This window comes from Pituophis catenifer, unplaced genomic scaffold, assembly GCF_029215685.1.
Source record: "Pituophis catenifer annectens isolate HBS135680 unplaced genomic scaffold, rPitCat1.0.hap2 SCAF_3, whole genome shotgun sequence".
NCBI classification, from domain to species: Eukaryota; Metazoa; Chordata; class Lepidosauria; order Squamata; family Colubridae; genus Pituophis; species Pituophis catenifer.
Window position 1 is genome coordinate 172,619,648 of NW_027256883.1, and position 21,496 is coordinate 172,641,143.

The 21,496-nt window shown below is 37.2% G+C and overlaps 1 protein-coding gene across 1 annotated transcript in view; it reads left to right on the forward strand.

The window, feature by feature from the left end:
* The window catches only part of PFKFB2 (6-phosphofructo-2-kinase/fructose-2,6-biphosphatase 2), a 30,021-nt gene extending 14,966 nt beyond the window's left edge, over positions 1–15,055 (forward strand). The window contains exons 9-16 of the mRNA XM_070939801.1: positions 513–659; positions 1,062–1,166; positions 1,917–2,046; positions 3,808–3,870; positions 4,359–4,429; positions 10,122–10,307; positions 11,338–11,360; positions 14,863–15,055. Of these exons, the coding sequence (XP_070795902.1) occupies positions 513–659; positions 1,062–1,166; positions 1,917–2,046; positions 3,808–3,870; positions 4,359–4,429; positions 10,122–10,307; positions 11,338–11,360; positions 14,863–14,887 (750 nt within the window). The 3' untranslated portion in view covers positions 14,888–15,055. The remainder of the gene's footprint in view (positions 1–512; positions 660–1,061; positions 1,167–1,916; positions 2,047–3,807; positions 3,871–4,358; positions 4,430–10,121; positions 10,308–11,337; positions 11,361–14,862) is intronic.
* The last annotated feature ends 6,441 nt before the right edge of the window (positions 15,056–21,496 follow it).

A 21,496-nucleotide genomic window follows, 5' to 3' on the forward strand; every position in this document is an offset into this window, starting at 1 on the left:
AGAGCCATTTAGAAACATTTATAATAGAAATATGCTTACATGTAATTATATAACCCACTGTTTGATACGTTAGCTTTAGATAATGGATTGCAGTCAATTTACCTTTCCTTGATGGAAGGTTTCTTTCATGCCTTGTTACAGCTCACTGTACTTCTCCAAAATTGGTGTGTAACAAGGGAGAAGTCTTCAGAATGGTACACTGACAGAAGCTTCTTTTGGATCAAAAAACTTCCTATTACAGTTGGAATTGTAGCATAGCAGTTGGAAACAAAAAAGGAATATGACCATTGTATACAATACAAGAAAAATGGCAAATTTTGTATTGAACTTTGTGATTATAAAAATTTAGCTGACTTGGGGAGAAGAGTTGCTTGCTACAGCTTCCAAATCACTGTTCCCAATGCCACCTTAAATTTTTGTCCTGAAAATGTAAGCAGCACCAAAAACAAGTTGCTGTCCTTATCTTCATAATATGCAAGGGAAAATCTTAATCATACTGTATTGTTTTATAGTTTGCTGAGGCATTGAAAAGGTTTATCAAAGAGCAAGAGATTATGGATCTGAAAGTTTGGACTAGCCAGTTGAAAAGAACAATCCAAACAGCAGAAGCCCTAGGAGTGCCATACGAGCAATGGAAGATACTGAATGAAATCGATGCAGTGAGTAGAATAACAGAAAAGTTAAAAGGATAGTGGTGATGTAGTTTCAAGTAACCTTTGTTGCCATAAAGAAAAGCTCATACAATTTCATCTATCCAGCTGTCTGTCTGTCTACACCTCTTTCTCTCTCTCTCCCCCTCCCCCTCTCCCTCCCTCCCTCTCTCCATTTCATGAATTAAATTCAAAAATAAATCCCAATTCAATAGGGCAACTATGGCTGCAGTCAAGAAGCACGTTTTATCAATACATCAGGTTCAGTGTTGTCAAGTTCCTCTTTCCAAGCTTCTGGAATAATAGATGATATAATATATCTGCTGCAATGTTTGGAGAAACGTAAGTCTTGGAAAAAACAATTGCTTAAGTTCAATTAAATTCAGTTGAGTTCCATTCTTAATTTTCTAGGGAGTATGTGAAGAAATGACATATGAAGAGATTCAGAGAAAATATCCAGAAGAGTTTGCACTTCGAGATCAAGAGAAATACCTTTACCGCTATCCTGGAGGAGAAGTGTGTTTTTTAATCATTGCTATATTAAACTAAATATTACCACTTTCATTTGATAGAGTTGGAAGTGTATTCAGTGTATTGCAACAATAGTCCTTAAACATATTTTAAAGTTAAAAAATGAACTATAATATAGAAGTCTCCTGGAGCAGATTGAGAAATGGCATAATAAACAAGCTTTATCATTTTGGGGCAGAAACACAGCAAGTCTTAGTGTGACATAATTGCTTCCAGAAATTCTTATTCTTATCTTCAACATATTAACTTCTAATACAGTGTTAGATTTTGAAATCCGAAATGCTATCAGGGTCTTCTGAATCATCTAAATTATGCAATTATACCCACTGACAGATTTTCAGGCATTATAACATGGGTGTCAAACTCACCGCATCACGTTGCCATCATGTGACGTTTCGCAACATTTTCCCCATTTGCAGGGTTGGGGTGGGCATGGCCTGCACATGATGCATTTGGCCCATGAGCCGCCAGTTTGATACCCCTGTGTTATAATGCTGCCAATAAAGAATAAGAAAGTTCTTGATTTAGAAATCTTGCCTCCCCTCCCCAAATCAAAATAATTCATGTAAGCTATGTTAAATTTTCCAACAAAGATTCATGATGTAATATATGTAATATGTATATAAAATATAATAAATAGTCTTCTAGGTAGAATTTTTTTTTTAGATATTTTAAAGACACATTTATTGGAAACTTCCCTCTTTTTGATTAATATTTTTCTTGGGCTTTTTTTAGTCTTACCAAGACTTGGTCCAGCGCTTGGAACCTGTAATTATGGAATTGGAACGTCAAGAGAATGTCCTAGTTATTTCTCACCAGGCAGTTATGAGATGTCTATTGGCCTATTTTCTTGATAAGAGTGCAGGTAAAAAATCTTTTCTTTTTATAGCAAATGGAAATAAGGCAATGATTATCTAGAATAGAGGTAATCAGTTTATATGCAGTTCCGTCTCTAAGCTTTAGATCCCCAATTCACCTAATTGAAGTTGATCATCATATCTTGCCATAAAACTTCAGCTTGTAGTTCTTTTCTTTGGTACTTTTCTGTAGCAACTCTTTGAGGGAACTTTGTTTTTTGATGTTGATTTTTTTAACGTCATATTTTCTGAACTGCTTCCTTTTTTAACATTGCCTTACCTACTTTTACCTGACAACCCCAACCACCACTGCTATGCTGCCTTAATCTAGTAAAACCAATGTAAACCAAACTGTATACAGCCTTCAACTACCAAGAGGCTTCTCTTTCTTAATAGGAAACAATTTATTAACCACATAAGGCAAAAAAAGCATAATTAGTAACCACATCAGTTTAATAAATAATAATATTAATAGCAGCCACGAGGATAGATTTCATTCAAAACTGCAATGTGCAAGGAGGGAAGATTTTCCATTTTGCCTGCTTTAATCCAGATAAAACTCAGCCTTCAAATTCACACATACTCTTCCTTTTTTTCTCCTGCGTTTATAAAGCTGTCATGGTTACTATAATAGATTCAGTTTCATATTGTTGATTATTTTCAAGACTAGATATGACTGTCCTGCCTAAAGTTATTGACATTATTGGCACTTTCAAAACATACATATACACATTCAGTGCTTTTTACTGTTATTGGAGCCAGTAATCATAAAGTATGGAGGTGAGGATGTGATTATGTAATAAATGTGCAGTAAAGGCAACTGTAAAATTATTATTTGACCAGGCTTTATTGCAATTTTGTTTTTTATATCGATTATTTCTCTATGTTCTTGAAATGTTACTCAGTATTATTGGGTTATACTTGCTACATTAACCATCCCTAGTCTAGTATAGTCTAGATATCTTTGGACTAACATTTCCAGAATTCCTAGCTATCTTGCTAAGTTGGCTTAGGTGTGGTGCATGTCTATGTCTCTGTGACAAAATTTGCATATGTGGCATCATAATCCAGAGTCCAGCCCCTTTTGAATGTGTGTCAATATTGCATGCATAACTGAGAATCTCAAATCTATGATCATGATGCAGATTTTGACACACACAGACACACACACACACGGATGCTCCATGCAACTGGAAGATGTCCAGTTGAGGAAAACCATGCTATTTTGTAGAAGACCCATGTAATATAATATATCATTTTAGGAAGTAGTACCTCCTGGCCAATGTTGTCTAGATCACGCCTGATCAATGCTTCAGTATGAGACTTCCAGGAAATATCATGATTGTAAGTGTTATCAGGAAATTTAAAAGTATTCTCTGAAAGCAACAGCAAACTACTTCCATATTGCTACCAGCAAAGCTACCTATGGATGTCCATTGACTAGAAAGAAATTTTCTTTAGATAATTTCAGAGAATTACTATTATGTAATAGGTTTATGGTAATTAGATTGAGTTCCATGTTGAAATTGTTAAATTTCTGCACAGCAGAATATTTAGAATACTCAAATTTTGTGAGAATATAGTTGTATTACCTCTATTCTAATTTAGAATTAGAATTGTATCTCAATTCTAATTCTAAAGTTCTCTGTGTGTCACTCTTCAGAGCCTGCAGGTTTGTTCATTAATTAAATTCCAGCTGAATCAAAGGATACTGTGTGTTTTATATTACTATCAAGCACATCTGTTTAACTGTTATTACTTTATCTTAGATGAATTGCCTTATTTAAGATGTCCTCTTCATACCATCTTTAAGCTTACACCAGTTGCTTATGGCAAGTATTTATTTGTTTATGTGGGAACTTGGGAGAAAAAAGCAGTAATACAAATATCTATTTACCTTATCACTTGTTTCATTAGATTAGGTATCTTCCATTTCTTGAATTAATAAAGCGTAATTAGTACAGTTAGATATTACTTTTTGGTACATGTGTGGCTTTTACCCATCTCAGTTTCCCTTTATAAATCATGATACTCTTCCTGATAAAAACATGTTAAATTAAATCAATGATAAGCTAAATTAAATGTGACTTGTTGGGGAATAACTAATTAAATAATTACAGTGAGATCTATGTCTTCCATCTATATGTCTAATTCTTGCCTACTTTGGCATAGCCCTTCTTGCAGTCTGTCAAAGCAGACACTTTCAAGTATTTCAGGTCTCTTCCTTGATACATATCGCTTTTCATTTCTCTGATGATATTATAGTACTTCGATTCCAAAAATGGTGCCTAAAGTTCCTTATATTTTCAATTTTATGAAGGCTGTAAATTAGAAATGATTTCTCTGAATGTTGAAGCTGTAGACACTCACCGGGACAAGCCATCTACAGTGGTATGTACTAAAAAATATTCTGCTATAACTCGTCTATCTTCTTATCTATTTTATATTTTATTTCTGACATAGTCATAGTCAATCTTAGGTAATTCTCAAGAAAGGAAAGGGTGAAAAGAGTACTATATTTATAATGTGTTTTTCATTTCTTTTGTTCTCCCCAAATATGTGGGAAAAGCAGGTTTTCATGAATATAGAAAGAAACCATAAAGTAAATTCATAACATTTATTTTATTCTGATAAATAGTTTGTGGACAGCTACATTGGACGTACCAAATACTCTACAAAGTACAAACTTAAAAAACATGAAAGGATTATGAGGAGAGTCATCTTAGCTGAACACTATTCACAAGGGCCAAATTAGAAAAACAGATTCAGAAAATATTAGCATCATGGAACAGTATAACAGATAATTTTCAGAATTGCTAGAAAGGCAATAGAAATCCATAAATATCTAAATACTTTAAGTAGGGAAAAAGTCTGTCAGTTGTCACCTATGTAACAATCAGTGACTGTTCAAGGCATTGCTTCATATTGAATATGAGCAGATCAAGATACAGCATCTTGATCAGCATCCAAGTTTCAGATCCACTCTGAACTGTGTAGCTTCATTGGTAAAAGTTATATAAAAATATTGTAAATGCTTCATTTCTGAGAAGAGACTGTGAAGACTTTATTCTGTTTACAAATATTGGCTCGGGCAGAGCTTCAAAATGGTTCTCTGTGGTGATGAAGGCCCATGTGAAGCACCCTTCATGATGCTGTGTGAAACTGTGGATCCAACTCCAAGAGCCATGTTGTTTCACTTTACAAAAGAAGTTTCTGTGTAGGTGCTGCATTTGTACAGAAGTATTTCTAACTCTTCTATTAATCTATTGCAAGCAGCAGAAGAGGCTTCTGTACAAAGTCAACACATGTAAAAAAAAATTTTTTTTTGAGTTACCAAAATTTGCAGATAAGACCTCGTGAAGATGAAAAGTGCCCTATCAAAGGGAATAAACCAGTGCTTTGTCAATAAAAAGAACAGTTAATTCTTCCAGCCTTAGCAAATATGTCATTTCACATGCACAGTAAGGTAGAATATGCTTCATTTGTTTTTGTTGTGATTGTGCATTCCGAAAATCAATCTTCCCAAGTGGTGGTTTCACTTCTTTTGCTTTGAGTTCTTCTCCAGATTGCAACTGGCAACACTGTCTGATTTCTTATTAATTACATTCCTGCATGCCAGATCAAATATCTGATAACATAATATTTCTTTGGCTTTGTTTACATTATTAGCATGATCTCTTATCTGTTAATTTAAAGACAAAGATGCAATTGCTTTGACTCTCCCAACAAATGTAACATAACTTTTAGTATTTATTTTCTTCGATATTAAGTATAAAAACAATACTGACATTCGGTTTAAACATAGTTTCCTATTGTCTGGTTAGGTCTTTAAGAACCCATACATAGGCCCCATCCCAACAATGTTATGTGGCTTGGTCAACAAACCAAGATAAAAACAAATCGTGGCCTAGTGCAATGTGTAAACATATGGGGTGGAGTATGTAACTTGGTGGTGAGAGAAAATCATTCTGCGGATTCCTAGAAATACTTTTATTGAAATGAACACCACTAATTTTTAAACTTGCAAATATGCATTTATATTAATTCATGCAAATTGGTATTTTACCAGTGGTGGAATTCAGCCAGTTTGGGTTGGTTTGGGTGAACAGTAGTTAAATTGCTGGTTGGCCCCGCCCCGCCCCTTCCCACCCTGCCCCTTCCAGGAGTCCCCACGTGCCCCATTTTGGCTCCCAGGTAAGTGCAGGGAGTCCTCCTAGGCCCAAAACGGGGTGCGGGAGGCAGCGCTCCCCCCCGTGGCTCGTTTTCGCTCACAGAAGGCTTCATGGAGGCCTACTAGGCCCAAAACAGGGCATGGGAGGTGGCATGTTACCCCTAGCCCGTTTTTGCTCCCGGAGGGTGCAGGAGGCCGAATGCTGCCTGTCACACCTCTGGCCACGCCCACCATGGCCACGCCCACCCACCCACCCAGTCATTAGGGCAGAGAACCAGTTGTTAAATTATTTGAATCTCACCACTGTATTTCACCTATGTGCTCTGAATCTTTTTCAATTAATTGGTAATGTTAGCAGCATGTATCTGTCCTTGGCAGATTGTTACAAAGCAAAGTTAGTGCTAGCTAGTTCTTGGATGGAACAGCAGTGAAATACCTAGGCTGCAAGCTAAATCAGCAACTTGAAGGGGAAGGAAAATCCCAAACAAAGGAAGAACAATCCACTTCTGTATTATTGCCAGGAAAACAATGTCCATATATAGTAGTCAAGATCAACTGAAAGGAGATAATTCAAACTTAATACTCTTTATTAGATATCTACTTTCCAATATACTTTTATTTCTACATTTCAAAGCTTTAAGCTCTATCATATAATGCTATTGATAGAAAAAGAATAGTCTCACATTTTTTTATAATCTAGGGGAAAGACTGTTGACTTGAGAGTTAAACTGCAAAAATGCGAAGGCCACAACAATAATAATTTCTATTTTAAAAGCTGACTGAAGTTTCCTAGTCACAAGATATTTATCCATGGAAAATATTTGTGTTCTTATGCAAAGAGCCTCTTGGGAAATTTTTCCCATCTGTACTGTCATAGGGTGTGGAGGACTTAGTCATGCATCCTACCCACTCAGGTATCTAGTAGGCCAAAGGAAGCAATAAAATCTCACTTCAATCTTCTAAAGTAGAAATTATTTCTTTATAGGCTGCAATAGTAGGCACTGTACAAATTCTTATGCAATATCAATATATATTTTTCCTGTATTAGAAAAAAAAATATAAAATATGATCTTAAAAGTCACTGGTGTATGAGAATACCCATTCTGCTGAGCAGAAGTAGGCACTGGATAACAATCTTATATCAGAAATAATATACAAAACAGTGGTGTTGTTGAGAAAGATTTAAACTGACAAAACTGGAAAAGGAAAATTCTCCTTTCTATCTCTAATCCCCATGTACTTTTAATATTTGCTCTGTTGTATCTCCCAGGCTACAGAAAAGCTGGTAATGGTACTTAAGAGAGGGAGAGAAAGAAATCTGTCTATGCATCCTTGAATTTCACCCCAATTCTTCGCATGCTACTGATATTATTTTATGTATGTCTAGCATGAAATACATTGCTTACATATCCTGTGCTATATTTCTAATTCCTAATCAATTTTCTCAACTGCTAACTTGCTGTGAATTAATCTGTAGAAAATGACACCTTTCCCCAGGTTTTCGTAGAAAAAGTAATATGTGAACATAACTTTGTTCACTATTTTAAAACAAATATTTGCACCCAACTAGAACATTTAAAAGCTGCTAAAATGACAAAATCCCTAAAACAGTTAAATGTCATGATCAATAGGTACATTTGGTGTAATAAAGGGCCTGAAAGCTACTACTCAATGGTATTACGCGAAAGAGAGTTTCAACAGTTCCTTTTCAAAAGGCCCTCTCCACCGTACTGTTAAAGCTCTTTGCTTTGAAAGGTAGACAAGACCTTCAGCACTGATCAAGTGTAAGCAGCTTAATGCTGATAAATTTGAACTTTCCAATAACCTGGATCAAAATCTTATAGTGTTTTAAATAGCAAAACCCACAATGTAAGTTTTACCTGAAAACATACTTGTGGCCAATACAGGTAGTGTAATAGAGATATCACATATTTCAATTGTACCTTAAAAATGGTCACTGTACCAAGTGCAGTGTCAGAATGATCACATTATAGTAATGCTACTGCAGCATAGTATACTGAAACAAGATTCCTCTGGTGTCAAAGTTTCCTTAGTTATGCAAATCAAAATTTGTGTTTTAAAACAAAAGCTAAAATTACAGAATTTATGTGAAAAAATTATTTTCTACCTCGTACAAGTGGCAGTTAATATGTAAGTAGTTTTTTTTGTCATGCTTAATTTTTTCACGGCAATCATTTATCAGAAACAAATTTTCCTAGTCATTTTTTTCTATCTTAAAAAAGATGAATTTCTTCCTGAACATTATGTTTTATTAATTTGGAAATTAATTAATCTTTTAATTAAAGACTGGATCTTCTCTCAGTTTGTAATAATTGCAATGAAGACATAAGCAGCATAGAATACTTTCTATTTTTTAAACATACTGTTGCAGAACCTTTATAATTAAGAGCAGGCAAAATTAGTTCCTTACTCCATTATGATTTCCCCACTTGGTTTACTGAAAAGATCAGCAACTGTCACTTCTTTAAAATTCAGCTGCTGCTACAAGCTCTAGAGATTGTAGCAGTGACATTATCAGAAAAGGAAGGAAGGGATTTGTAAAGGTTATGTTGGCAGAACCGGAACTATCCTCAGCCAGACAAAATCTTTATGTAAACAAGGAAAAATGTACCCAGCAATCAAGGCTGGAAAAAGAATAGCAAGAAATCCATTAACTGAAAAGCAGAGGAAAAAGTCTAGTAGGTATGCAGTACACTTTTCTGTTTGTTTTCAATGTGCTTTCATGCCAGACAGTTCTTTGGTTTTATTAATCTGGGCCTTGTGTTAGAGGCCTCAAGACTGGCTGTTCCCAGAAGGGTGTGTGTGTGTGTGTGTGTGTGTGTGTGTGTGTGTGTGTGTGTGTCTGTGTCTGTGTCTGTGTCTGTGTGTGAGAGTATGTGTGCCATACTCTCACACACAGACACAGACAGACACACATATATGTAACATAGTATGTAACTATGTTAGTATGTTACATAGTTTTAGGTACTTTAGCTGCTGACCAGTAGGAGGCACTAAATGATTGGACAAAACTGAACAGTAGCTAATATGACTTCTAAAGATCTAAGATTTAAACACAGGCTTGACATATAATTAAAACTAAGTTTGATCTACAACCTTCTACAGAAATCAATATCTGGGCATACATTACGTTTGCAATAAATTAACTGACCTAGCTCTATTGAGCCTGAGGAGCTTCTGAGCGTGGGGAAGTTGTTTCTGGAAAGTTGATATTTGCTGTTGGACCTACTGTAGTATGAAGTTTGACAGGATTGCACCTATTGACCCAAGTATGCTTGGGAGGAGGGTAAATAAAATGATGGTGCTTCATTCTCTTAGGATGTTAAAACTTGTGTATTTTTATGCTTTTTATTTGAATAATAAGAAAAATCACATCATCCGTTTTGGTAATGTGGTCTGACGTGGTTCAGGAGTTTATAGATTGAAGATCTTTAGTGAAATATATTGCAAAATCCATTTGGCCCCAGGGAATATGGATAAAATTAGATTGTATCCAATGATGACCTATGCACCAAATTTTTGCCTATTTCCTTTCCTTCTGAAGTCATATGCTGCTGTTACATGGCTTCCCAAGTCCGTCAGATCAGCTTTCTGGGGCTGGGCATGGGGAATGCAGTGGATAAAAGGGTAGGCTCAGCAAAACTCTACTTATCTTACCTCACTCAAGTAGAGTCATTTCCAGCACTCTTGGATACTACTCATATTCATATTTCTTAGATGTCCTAGGAAGCAGAATTGTAATTATCACATTTGGGCTGTAGGGCAGAGGTTATGGAGGAGGGGTTGATAGACACCTGGATGGATAGCCTGGCATCAGAAACAGTCAGTGGCATTGTTTTTGCTTTGTGAGTTAGTTTTCTCATTCTTATGGTATCCTCCATTTTTAATCAGAATAACCTTCCAAAGAGCCAAACCCCTGTAAGGATGAGAAGGAACAGCTTTACACCACTAGCCAGTCCGGACACAGTAAAACGGCCTCGCAATTACAGTGTTGGGAGTCAACCTCTCAACCCGGCAGGATCCCTGCTATTCCAGGAGGCTCAAGATCAACAAAAGCTTCAAGAGAGTGTTCAGGCGGTAATATCCTAAATCTCTACTCCAATTTGTACCACTGCCAAAATGAACAAGAAAAAGAAAGGCAGTTAAAGAGTACCTGCAATTGTGGGGTTTCACAACATAAACCGTTTCTTATCTCTTAAACACTAAAAGTTGAAACAACTGGGCATAAATTATGCAACAAAATTAGGCAATTTTCAGTCCAAATCTCTTGAAGTCTACAAAATTAAGGAAAGTTGAACTGAAGCTGCTATGATAGGCCAGGCTCCAGTAAACAACCATTTTGTTGTTTTTGTTATTACTGTTAATCTATCTATCTATCTATCTATCTATCTATCTATCTATCTATCTATCTATCATCCATCCATCCATCCATCCATCCATCCATCCATCCACCCTATCCATCCATCCATCCATCCATCCATCTATCTATCTATCTATCTATCTATCTATCTATCTATCTATCTATCTTTCTATCTATCTATCTAAGACACACTGCCAAGATCCCTTTCTAGCTGCATCTGTACATCATGTTCTTCTGAAGCCTTTTTATGTGTAACTTAATAAAATGTGATTTTGTAAGAAAAGTAGACTTTTAACGATTGGTACAAAGGAATGTATGGGGCTGATACTGTTTTTATTTGGGAAAAAAAAAGCTATTTTTCTTTTTTTAACATTTTCAGCTTGAGGATTACACTTGAGTATACTCTTATGTAACCATTTAAGTTTGGCAATAAAAATAATAACAATAATAATTTATTATCTCTTATTTCTCCTTCATTTTTACCATCAAAAAGAAAAGGGGTGTTAAAGTGAATATCTAGAGTGCATAGGGTTAATACATAATAGAAATGTAGACAGTATTCTACACAGTACTTATATGAAATACACTGTACGTCGCACATACAGCATTTTGCAGTCATTTGGGGGGAAGGGGTTGGTTTTCGTTCTCTTTCCATATGCTATCTTCCTTTTTTTTTTATTTGTTGCTTATTCTGACTTCCCAGAACTGAAGCTTGAGCTTCTCCTGTGCTATTTTCTTTCTTTGCAGCTTCAGATGGAAAGTCCTTACATGTGAGTATCTTTAAGAACAGCTTACATGTCTCATGTGTTTTTGATTAACAGACATTTTCCAAGAGAAGAAGAGAACTTTAGAAGAAAAGTTTACAAAAGAGAAAGTACTGTATCAAATCATCTTAGTGAAAATTAAAATCCATTTGGGATGGGTGAAATATGGTATGGTCATAAGATTAACATTTACCTCACATGACTAAGATTAATCAAATACAACTAAAAAGGATCAGATGTAACTATTTTTGTTGAAGTCTACTCCGAGCACAAGTATAGGCCATCTTACTGTAAATTTTCCTGGTCAGCTAATTTGAATCAGTGCAGTACTGTTGATACCCCCAGGCTTTTAGTCATGGGGGATTTCAACCTGCCGTCCATCGGTGAGGCATCTGAGGTGGCTCGGGAGTTCATGGCTTCCATGACGGCCATGGACCTGACCCAGTTAATTCAGGGCCCCACTCACATAGGAGGAAACACGCTGGACTTGGTTTTCGTCTCTGGTCAGTGGTTGAATGGCTTAGATACAGGGGATATAGTTATCGAACCCTTGTCATGGTCAGACCATTCTCTCCTTAGACTTGATTTCCTGACCGCTATGCCCCACCGCAGGGAGGCGGAACCGATCAGGTGGTTCCGCCCCAGGCGCCTGATGGATCCTGATAGGTTCCGAATGGAGCTTGGGCCATTTCCTGAGACTCTGGCGCGCGACTCGACGGAAGACCTGGTGGCCGCCTGGGATAGTAAATAGCTGGTGCTTTAGATCGGGTCGTGCCTTTGCAGCCTCTGACCCGGCGCCGAATCTTCCCAGCTCCTTGGTTCTCCGAGGAGCTGAGGGGGATGAAACGCCGGAAAAGACGCCTAGAGAGTAGTTGGAGGGCCAGTCGCTCCGAATCTGATCGTACACTAGTGAGGTCTTATATCAGGACCTACTTAGTGGCGATAAAGGCGGCGAAGTGTAATTACTTTTCCGCTCTTATTGCGTCGGCAGAAAATCGCCCAGCTGCCTTGTTTAGGGTGACTCGCTCCCTTCTCCATCTGGGAGCGCGGGAAGACCCCTTGCAAGGTCGTGCTGAGGATTTTGTGCATTATCTGCACGATAAAGTCGCTCAGATTCGGGAAGGCTTGGACTCTGACTGGGTAGGTACAGGCGGGTTGCCCGAGGTCTGTCTTGAGACGGTTATCTGGGATGAGTTTGACCCTGTGACTCCCGAGGACGTGGACAGGATGCTGGGGAGGTTGAACGCAACCACATGTTTATTGGACCCGTGTCCCTCCTGGTTGGTGCTGGCTACCCGGGAGGTTACACGAGGCTGGCTCCAGAGGATTATAAATGCTTCCTTGAGTGAGGGGTTCTTGCCTCCCGCCTTGAAAGAGGCGGTGGTGAGGCCCCTCCTCAAGAAGCCCTCTCTGGACCCAGCTGTTTTAGCAAACTATCGTCCAGTTTCCAACCTTCGCTTCTTGGCGAAGGTTGTTGAGAGTGTGGTTGCGCGACAGCTCCCGCAGTACCTGGATGAAACTGTCTATCTAGATCCGTTCCAGTCCGGCTTCAGGCCCGGGTACAGCACGGAAACGGCATTGGTCACATTGGTTGATGATCTCTGGAGGGCTCGGGACAGAGGTTGTTCCTCTGTTCTGGTCCTATTAGACCTCTCAGCGGCTTTTGATACCATCGACCATGGTATCATGCTGCGCCGGTTGGAGGGGTTGGGAGTGGGAGGCACTGTTTTACGGTGGTTCTCCTCCTATCTCTCCGACCGGTCGCAGTCTGTGTTGGCTGGAGGGCAGAGGTCGACCTCAAGGCACTTGGTTTGTGGGGTGCCACAGGGGTCGGTCCTCTCGCCTCTCCTGTTCAACATTTATGTGAAGCCGCTGGGCGAGATCATCCGTGGTTTTGGGGTGCAGTGCCATCTGTACGCTGATGACACCCAGCTGTACATCTCCACCCCAGACCACCCCAACGATGCCCTTGAAGTGATGTCCCGGTGCCTGGAGGCGGTGCGGGCCTGGATGGGGAGGAACAGGCTCCGACTCAATCCCTCCAAGACTGAGTGGCTGTGGCTGCCGGCGTCCCGATATAGTCAGCTGGTGCCATCGCTGACTATTGGGGGCGAGACATTGGCCCCCACGGAGAGGGTGCGTAACTTGGGTGTCCTCCTGGACGCACGGCTGTCTTTAGAAGAGCATTTGACGGCCGTGGCCAGGGGGGCTTTCTATCAGGTTCGCCTGATACGCCAGTTGCGCCCCTTTCTGGATCGGGACTCCCTATGCACGGTCACTCATGCCCTCGTTACTTCCCGCCTCGACTACTGCAACGCTCTCTACATGGGGCTCCCCTTGAGGAGCACTCGGAGGCTCCAACTGGTGCAGAATGCGGCCGCGCGGGTACTTATGGGGGCGACATGGCGCTCCCACGTGACACCTCTCCTGCGCGAGCTGCATTGGCTTCCGGTGGTCTTCCGAGTGCGCTTCAAGGTGTTGGTTCTCATCTTCAAAGCGCTCCATGGCTTAGGACCCAGCTATTTACGAGACCACCTTCTGCCTCCGATAACCTCCCACCGGCCAACACACTCCCACAGAGAGGGTCTCCTCAAGGTGCCGTCTGTCAGGCAATGTCGGCTGGTGACCCCCCGGGGAAGAGCCTTCTCTGTGGGGGCACCCGCCCTCTGGAATGAGCTACCCCCAGGGATATGACTAATCCCGGACCTCCAGACCTTCCGCCGGGCCCTGAAGACTTTTTTATTTCAGCAAGCCGGGCTGGGTTAAAAATTTTTAATTGGGTGAATTTTATGGGTAACGGGGTTTTAAATTGGAGAAGCCTAAGATAATTTAATTTTGTTTTAATGTATTTTAATATTCGTATTGTGTGTTTTTAATTCTGGCTGTTCACCGCCCCGAGTCCTTCGGGAGAGGGGGCGGTATAAAAATTTAATAAATAAATAAATAAATAAATAAATGTACGCATGGCTCCTGAAGAACAGCTGCAGGTTTTCAGGTTCAATATGTTGGCAGGAGCCAATTAAAAACAATGAAAACAATGCAGAAATGGTTTTAAAATTAAAAATTAGAATTAAAATTAAATAGTTTTAAAATGCAATTAGAAAGTCAACTAAAATCCTACCTGTTTTTGAAATGCCACATGGGCCTTCTTAAAAAGCAACTAATATGTTAGACTTGTTATCTCAGCTGAGAATATATTCTAATGCCCCAATGCAGTTATCCTAGAATTACAGATCTCCACCATGAGCATTTCCCTTTAATGTTTTCAAGTGCATACATGATATCTTGATAGCTTTGTCATCCTTTTAAAGAAGTGTATTTGACTTGATACAACTGATTGAATGCTTCATTTCTTTTGATATGACATACCTTTAAAATGCTAACTAGATGAGCGCACTATTTACATTGCCAGAAAATAAATGGAAGGGTTGGAAAAGTCTGTGCAGTTTATTTTTCATCCTATAATGAGAGAGGTTGTGTCAATGGTTTGTTATTCCCCTTTCTATAGGGAGAAATCAGATGCAGTCATCTGAGAACCTCTGGTCTCTATCTCGACTCCCAAGTGAGACTGACGGTGAAAGAAGCAGTTGTTCCAAACCTGTGTTCAGAGTGGCCAGTCGCTTATGCTTCATGCTTTGTTTTGCAGTGATGCTTCCCTGCACTTCCTTTTGCTGGCAAATTTGTCTTGATATGCTAGCTTTCGTGTGCTGTTCCATTGTGTACATATGTGAATGTGACTTTTTTGTTGATGTTGTGTTTGCTTCCTTTGTGATGCTTTCTTTGTATATTTTGCTGAAAGTAAAAACTGCCTGATAAACATCTCACAGAAATGTTTTGAGTTTTGCAGATAGATAACATGTAATTTATGGTAATCATATGATCTTTGCAAATGCAGTTCACCTTGAAATGCAGAAGTATTGTTAATAATTTATCCTTGTTGAGAAATGTACATTGACATATGGTTTGGATATTTGGTACTAGTCTCATGCTTTGCCTTACATAAAAATATTCCAAAGCTAATTTGAAAATCATTTTCCTGTACAATTTGATTTTATTATTCCCATGGAACATGTTAGTTCATATTATTTTCTTGGGAATATTTTCATAAATTTCCCTGTCCAGTGTTTACATTTTCCTATAATCAGAAACTTAACAGTTTTTTTATTTATTTAATTTAAATTTTATAAATATCACTGTTGTCAACTTGTTTGTTCCCAACCTCTCAGTTTGTTGCAATTTCTGTGAAAAGGAGAAAGAAATGGTCTAATGAACACAAAGAGAATTAATTGAAGTACCCTACAGATATAGATAACTAAGTTGAATTAATTTTAAAAACTGTTTAATGAAGGAACTGGAAGGTAGGATAACATGCAGGGAAAAATGACAAGAGGATATTTCCCCTGAGGACAGTTGTATCAAATATGCATATATCCTATGAAAATAAATTTTAAATTAAACAATAATGTACAATGTAGCACTAGAGTCTGGAATAGAGAATAAGTTTTCCAAATAGTAGTTCACTAAATTGGAATTCTGCTATCAGGATCTTCCCTTAGAATACATAACTGAAAAAGGAACCTCCAATTAAAGGAAAATTCTTCTTTTAATAAAAGAATATCTTACTAAACCAATTAAACAGAATTTCACTACTATAGTATATTAATATGCATTTGCTTTTCTTCAAATCACTTTTGACTGCAGAAAAAAAAACCCCTGATGTGGGTTATTGGGAATAGTCAAAACTGATCTTTTAACTTATTTCTAACTGCTTCAGAAATCAAAAAGAGATGGAATCATTTTAATTTCATTCTGTTGGGGATATCCATCAAATTTCCTAATTGCCTTGCTCTGATGTGTATTTCAACATCATAGAAACAAATTGTAGAAAATCTTCCAAAATGAAGTTTCACTGGAACATATATGAAGCATCTCTTAAAGCAGCTGTGTTATTTGCAATACTGATATTGTTACTTTCGGGGTTGGTCCCAGCTATCTCCACATGATGCTTTTTCTCCTTAGCTGCAGTTTCTGCCCTGCAGAGGCACCTAGGAGCAATTATTCAAGATTTCTGGATGATATGGTTGCTTTGGGGTTTTGAAAAGAGGTGCTTGTATGCCTGCCCACAGATCACTGATATTCTGAACAGTTACAGTATGCTTTTGTCAGCTGATTCCGCTTTTCTATAGTTACAGTGCTAGCCCTGTGGTTAATGATTTGCTTCAGAAAACTGATAAACATGGCAGCATTAACTGATTATATAATATGTCAAGAATATTAGTCTACTTTCAGGATTCTGAACAAATTCTCAGGTGCCCAGGGTGCATTCTGCTATGATTGTAGAATAGATAGTGAAATTTTATTTGTATGCTAATATTAATAACATAAGTACTATGTATATAGCACTTATCTCATGAGATGTTATCGTAGGTGGCATATAACAATCAATAAAAAACAATACATATATAAATATATAAATTCATTTAAAAATAGAAAAATCAGCATAAGAAATGGAGATGATTTGAACTAAAAATATGTACAAACCTCAAGGAGAGAGAAAGAGAGAGAGAGAGAGAGAGAGAGAGCGAGAGAGAGAGAGAGAGAGAGAGAGAGTAAATAATCCACCTCAACAGTGGTGATTGTTGAGTGTTGAGCTTAGATGGCTTAACAGTGGAGCCATCTAACAAGTCTCTGGTTCCTTGGGATGCCCAGGCATAAACAGGTTTTGAGGAACTGGAACACAAAAAGGGATATCCAAGGAGGAGAATGTTCCATAAGGCAAGTGCCAAAATATTAAATATAATGTAATGCAAGGCAACTCTTAGATACCATAAGCTTCAATATCTTAAAATCTAATTCGTAATGTTGTATGCCCCAAAGTCTTAGGAATTTTGACAGCATTCTAAAGTATAATCAGATAAAATGAAAGGATTGGTTTTACTGTCATATACAATTGCTTTAGGAAAATTTTAATCTCTATCCTGAAGGTTTAGGAGGGAGATCCTGTGTTATAGAATGCTTAATTTAAAAATGGATTTGCTGAGAAATATATAAAAATGATTATCGTGCTAAACAGCTAAATGTAATAATATTGTTTACTTCAGCATGTTTTAGCCCAAGATAAATATGTCCTTTTCAACATACTCAGTTTTGCTATCAGCTAGTTGAATCATTTTAAATCCTAATGAAAAAGAAATGAGTCAGATGGAATAGCTTTTTTTAAAAACAAAAACAAAAACAGACTAAGACCTTAAGATAGGGTTTTTTTAATTCCACCACCAATTAACAGCTGCTGTTAATTCATTCTTGTATTATACAATTTTTCATACAGAAATTTCACATGGAAAGGAAAATAATTGCTACAATTTATACACAATGTTAAGAATGGATGCTAAAACATTGTGAATGAAATATTATATGTTTTTCTGTGACACAATTATAGAAACAGTCTGAAGATACAGTGTGATATTTCTTGACTGTTTGATTTGATTTTTACATTTGAAAGGAGATGGTCTTTATAAGTTAAGTTAAGGGGAGATCAGTCTGTCTAGAACAGCCTAAAACTTTAGCCAATCAGAGAAGATCCCAAATGCTACCAACCCTGAGTCCCCTGAGTCTCCGGAGAAGGTCGGCATATAAATCAAATATAAAAAAAACAAAAAACCAGATTTTGTTTTTTTAAAAAATCAGATTGTCTTTCTTATCTTTCTGTCTCCCTTTCTACTTTTCTGTCCCAGTCCTCTTCTAAATAGGAAACATCCTAAACAAGACATTTAAAAAATCTATGGTGATTTCAATCTCTTATTTGAACTCCAGTAGTTCAAAAGACAGAAAAAAATAGCACTGTTTTATGACCAGGTTGAGTCACTGAATTGCTCTTTAGTATGTCTAAGTAAAATACATTGGACTTTAAGAAGTTCATTTCAGAAAACAGTTTCCTAGCATTTATAAGAACTTTGTTCTCTTTTTATCCTTTGATCTATTAAAAGTGGAATCATAAATTCCTAGGAGAGATTTTGACTCTCCTAGGAATTTATGATTCTACTTTGAATAGTTCTGTGAAATATGAACTTAGTGTTTGGAATACATGGAGAACTTAAAAATCATGTTTCTTCATCTGTCACTTTATTAAAAATATTTCAATGGATTTCTTGAGACAAATGATTGTGATTCAAATTAGAGGGCAAGCTGTCTTGCTTATTTGGCTCTCTAATGATAGACTTGAAAAAAAACTATAGCAAACACCTTAAAATATATATATATATTAATTATTTATTCACCTAGAAGCAATATGAATGTCTCTCATTTTGCATGATGAGAATCTTTGGGAGGTCTTCCACCTACATGAGTTAACTTGTAGATCACAAAAATTTTAAGAGAAAGATTCCATGCTTACTAGAGCCATGCAAAATATTTACAAGGTGCACTTTGCAAGTGTGGGGCTGTAAATAGAGCAACCCTCCTCAAAGGATTAAGGCATCCTTTGAAAGGCTTGGCATCGTTGCTATGAAGGTTCTTTATGTGTGTCCATGCAGAGGCAACATTTCTGCTGAGACTGTCACTGGATCATAAGGTTCTTCCAAACTCAGTGCTTGAAGCATTGACGTTCTGTATCATGTTAAAGATGTGAGTGGTTATACTGTTGAAATTTTTACCTGTGAAGCATCACTTTGGTGAAGCAAAGTGGCATTCATTGTAAAATGAAATATTTGTACATACAATGCATGTTCAGACAACATAAGAATGGCCTTAAAATAGCCTTACTAAGCTTTTGAGACGATACAATGATTTGAGTATCACCTACCCCTCTGGAGGGTTTTATAGTGCTTGTCCCAAAGTTGCTTTTTCAAAAGGCCAACTGGACTTTGTTTTTCCTTGAAGACATTTCACTTCTCACCCAAGAAGCTTTTTTAGTTCTGACTGAAGTATTATCATTACCGCTCTTTCTGAGAGTCATTGAGGCCACTTGGAGGGAGGGAAAGGAGTCCTTTTAGCAGTTCCAGGAAGGTTCCACACCCATTTGTACTATTCAGGTGACACTGAGGGCACAGATAAACCTCCAAGTCATCTCAATGACTCTCAGAAAGAGTGCTAACAACCGGATGACTGCAAGGAATATAAATCCTTCCATCCTCCACCGTTCAATCAGAACTGAAAAAGCTTCTTGGATGAGAAGCGAAATGTCTTAAAGGAAAAACAAAGTCCAGTTGCCCCTTGAAAAAGCACCTTTGGGACAACCATGACCTTGATGACTAAGAATCTTCATAGACATTTTATACAGCTTGATTTATTATTTGGGAATCCAAATGCTAACTATAGTAATTGTAGCTAAAATGAAGCACAAGATAATTGTGAAATCCTTTGACCCAGTTTGTGTTGCGTGCCTTTATAACAATAGCCATATTTAGGCTCATGTGCAGAAGCTGCTATTTATATTACAATAGCTGTGTTTCAGTTTTCTAAATATTAATTTGCTCACAACAAGAATGTATTGTTCAGTTAATCTATGAAAGTTGTATTTTGTGTAGTAAAATAACTGTTTCTACTGAGAATTGCTATTTTAATGGATATTGCAAATCTATTAAAACTAAGCTTTGGAATTGCAGATATTTCAAATATAAAGAAAGAAGAATGTAAAGGATGCAAATTCATGGACGTCTGGAATGAATGTGCAGAATTTTTAAAAAAGTAGTCTACTTTTAATAAGCCCTTCATACATGCTTCTATTTCATATCTGAAGCCCCATTAGTCCATAAACTAAAAGAGATTTATGCAGGATTTGAAGTTAAAAGCAAAAAAAAAAAAAAAAAAAAAAAGCTTATGGTCAAATGTATTTCAATTTAGAGAATTTTAGGCACAATTCAAGTATTTGTGCATTGGAAAGAATTTTACATTGCTGCGTAACTCTCTGGTAGATAATAGAGGTTTTTTTTATAGCTGTTATTTTCATAAAGAAAACTAAAATATGGTAATGACATATCTTAAATATGTGTATATAAGCTGCAGATTTTCTTGTGGCCTAGGTAAATAAAATAGTTGAACTATTGTATGTATTGCGTTTCTTTAGCATCATTTAATGTCATTATGCCCAACTTGGTGACAATTCCCAGACAACCTTGGCTGAGCTTCTAAAAAGCTATGCAGGATAATACTTGGTTGGAAACAACCAGGGAAGTCTACATACATGGCTGGATTTGTCATGAAAACTTAAAGAAAAACACCCTCCCCTCAATCCTAGAAAACCTGTTTCCACTCCCTCATACAAAGTGTTGTCTGCAAGATATCATTCGGAGTTGAACCTGAATCAAAGGGAACTACTATTAAATCCAATGCATTAAAAAATAATTAATTCTTGCAGTAGTAGAAATGTAGTAGTACTTTTTGATTTCTGTACAGTTTGAAAGGACAACAGGCTGCTTTGCAAAATGGAGGTGGAGTCCATGGACACACACATTTGCAGATCCTCACATGTATATGTCCAAGCATAACTAAAGGCATTCCAGAGCCCCATACTTCAATGTCTTCTCAAGCAGCGTTTAAAAGAAAACTGCACTTATTATCCCATGCTATATATTATAATAACTGGTCCAAAGTCACCCAAAGTGTGGAACTAGAATTCCCAGTCTCCTTGTTTCTAGCCTGGTGTTTTGAGCACTAGACTAAACTTTTAGGGTTTTTTCCCCCTGAATTTACTTCTAGACCTAACCAGTTCAGATTTCTCCTTATTTAAAAAAGCCTGAAAATTAAATAACTATATTTGTGGCAATTTTGTTGAGAAATTTCATATAAAAATATTCTCAAAGGAACAATTAAAATATAAATTCTTATTTGTATCCTGAACTACAAAACAAGAACTACTAACACTGGAATTAGTTTTATGAAAACTAATCTTACATTTTATGAAAGATATTTTAAATTTTGTTTTCAAATAGTTGTGCCATCTACACATTTCTTAACTTCAAACCTATAAGACACACATATTAATTTAGTGAGCAGGTAATTTCTATTATAAATGCACAGAAAGAATTAATGAGCAAATCAAAGATGTCAGTCAAACATCTCTGTAAATATTAAGAATCATATCTTAACAATATAGCATTCCTAAGTACAATGAGCCTACATCTGTCTAGGAATCTGGCCTTATT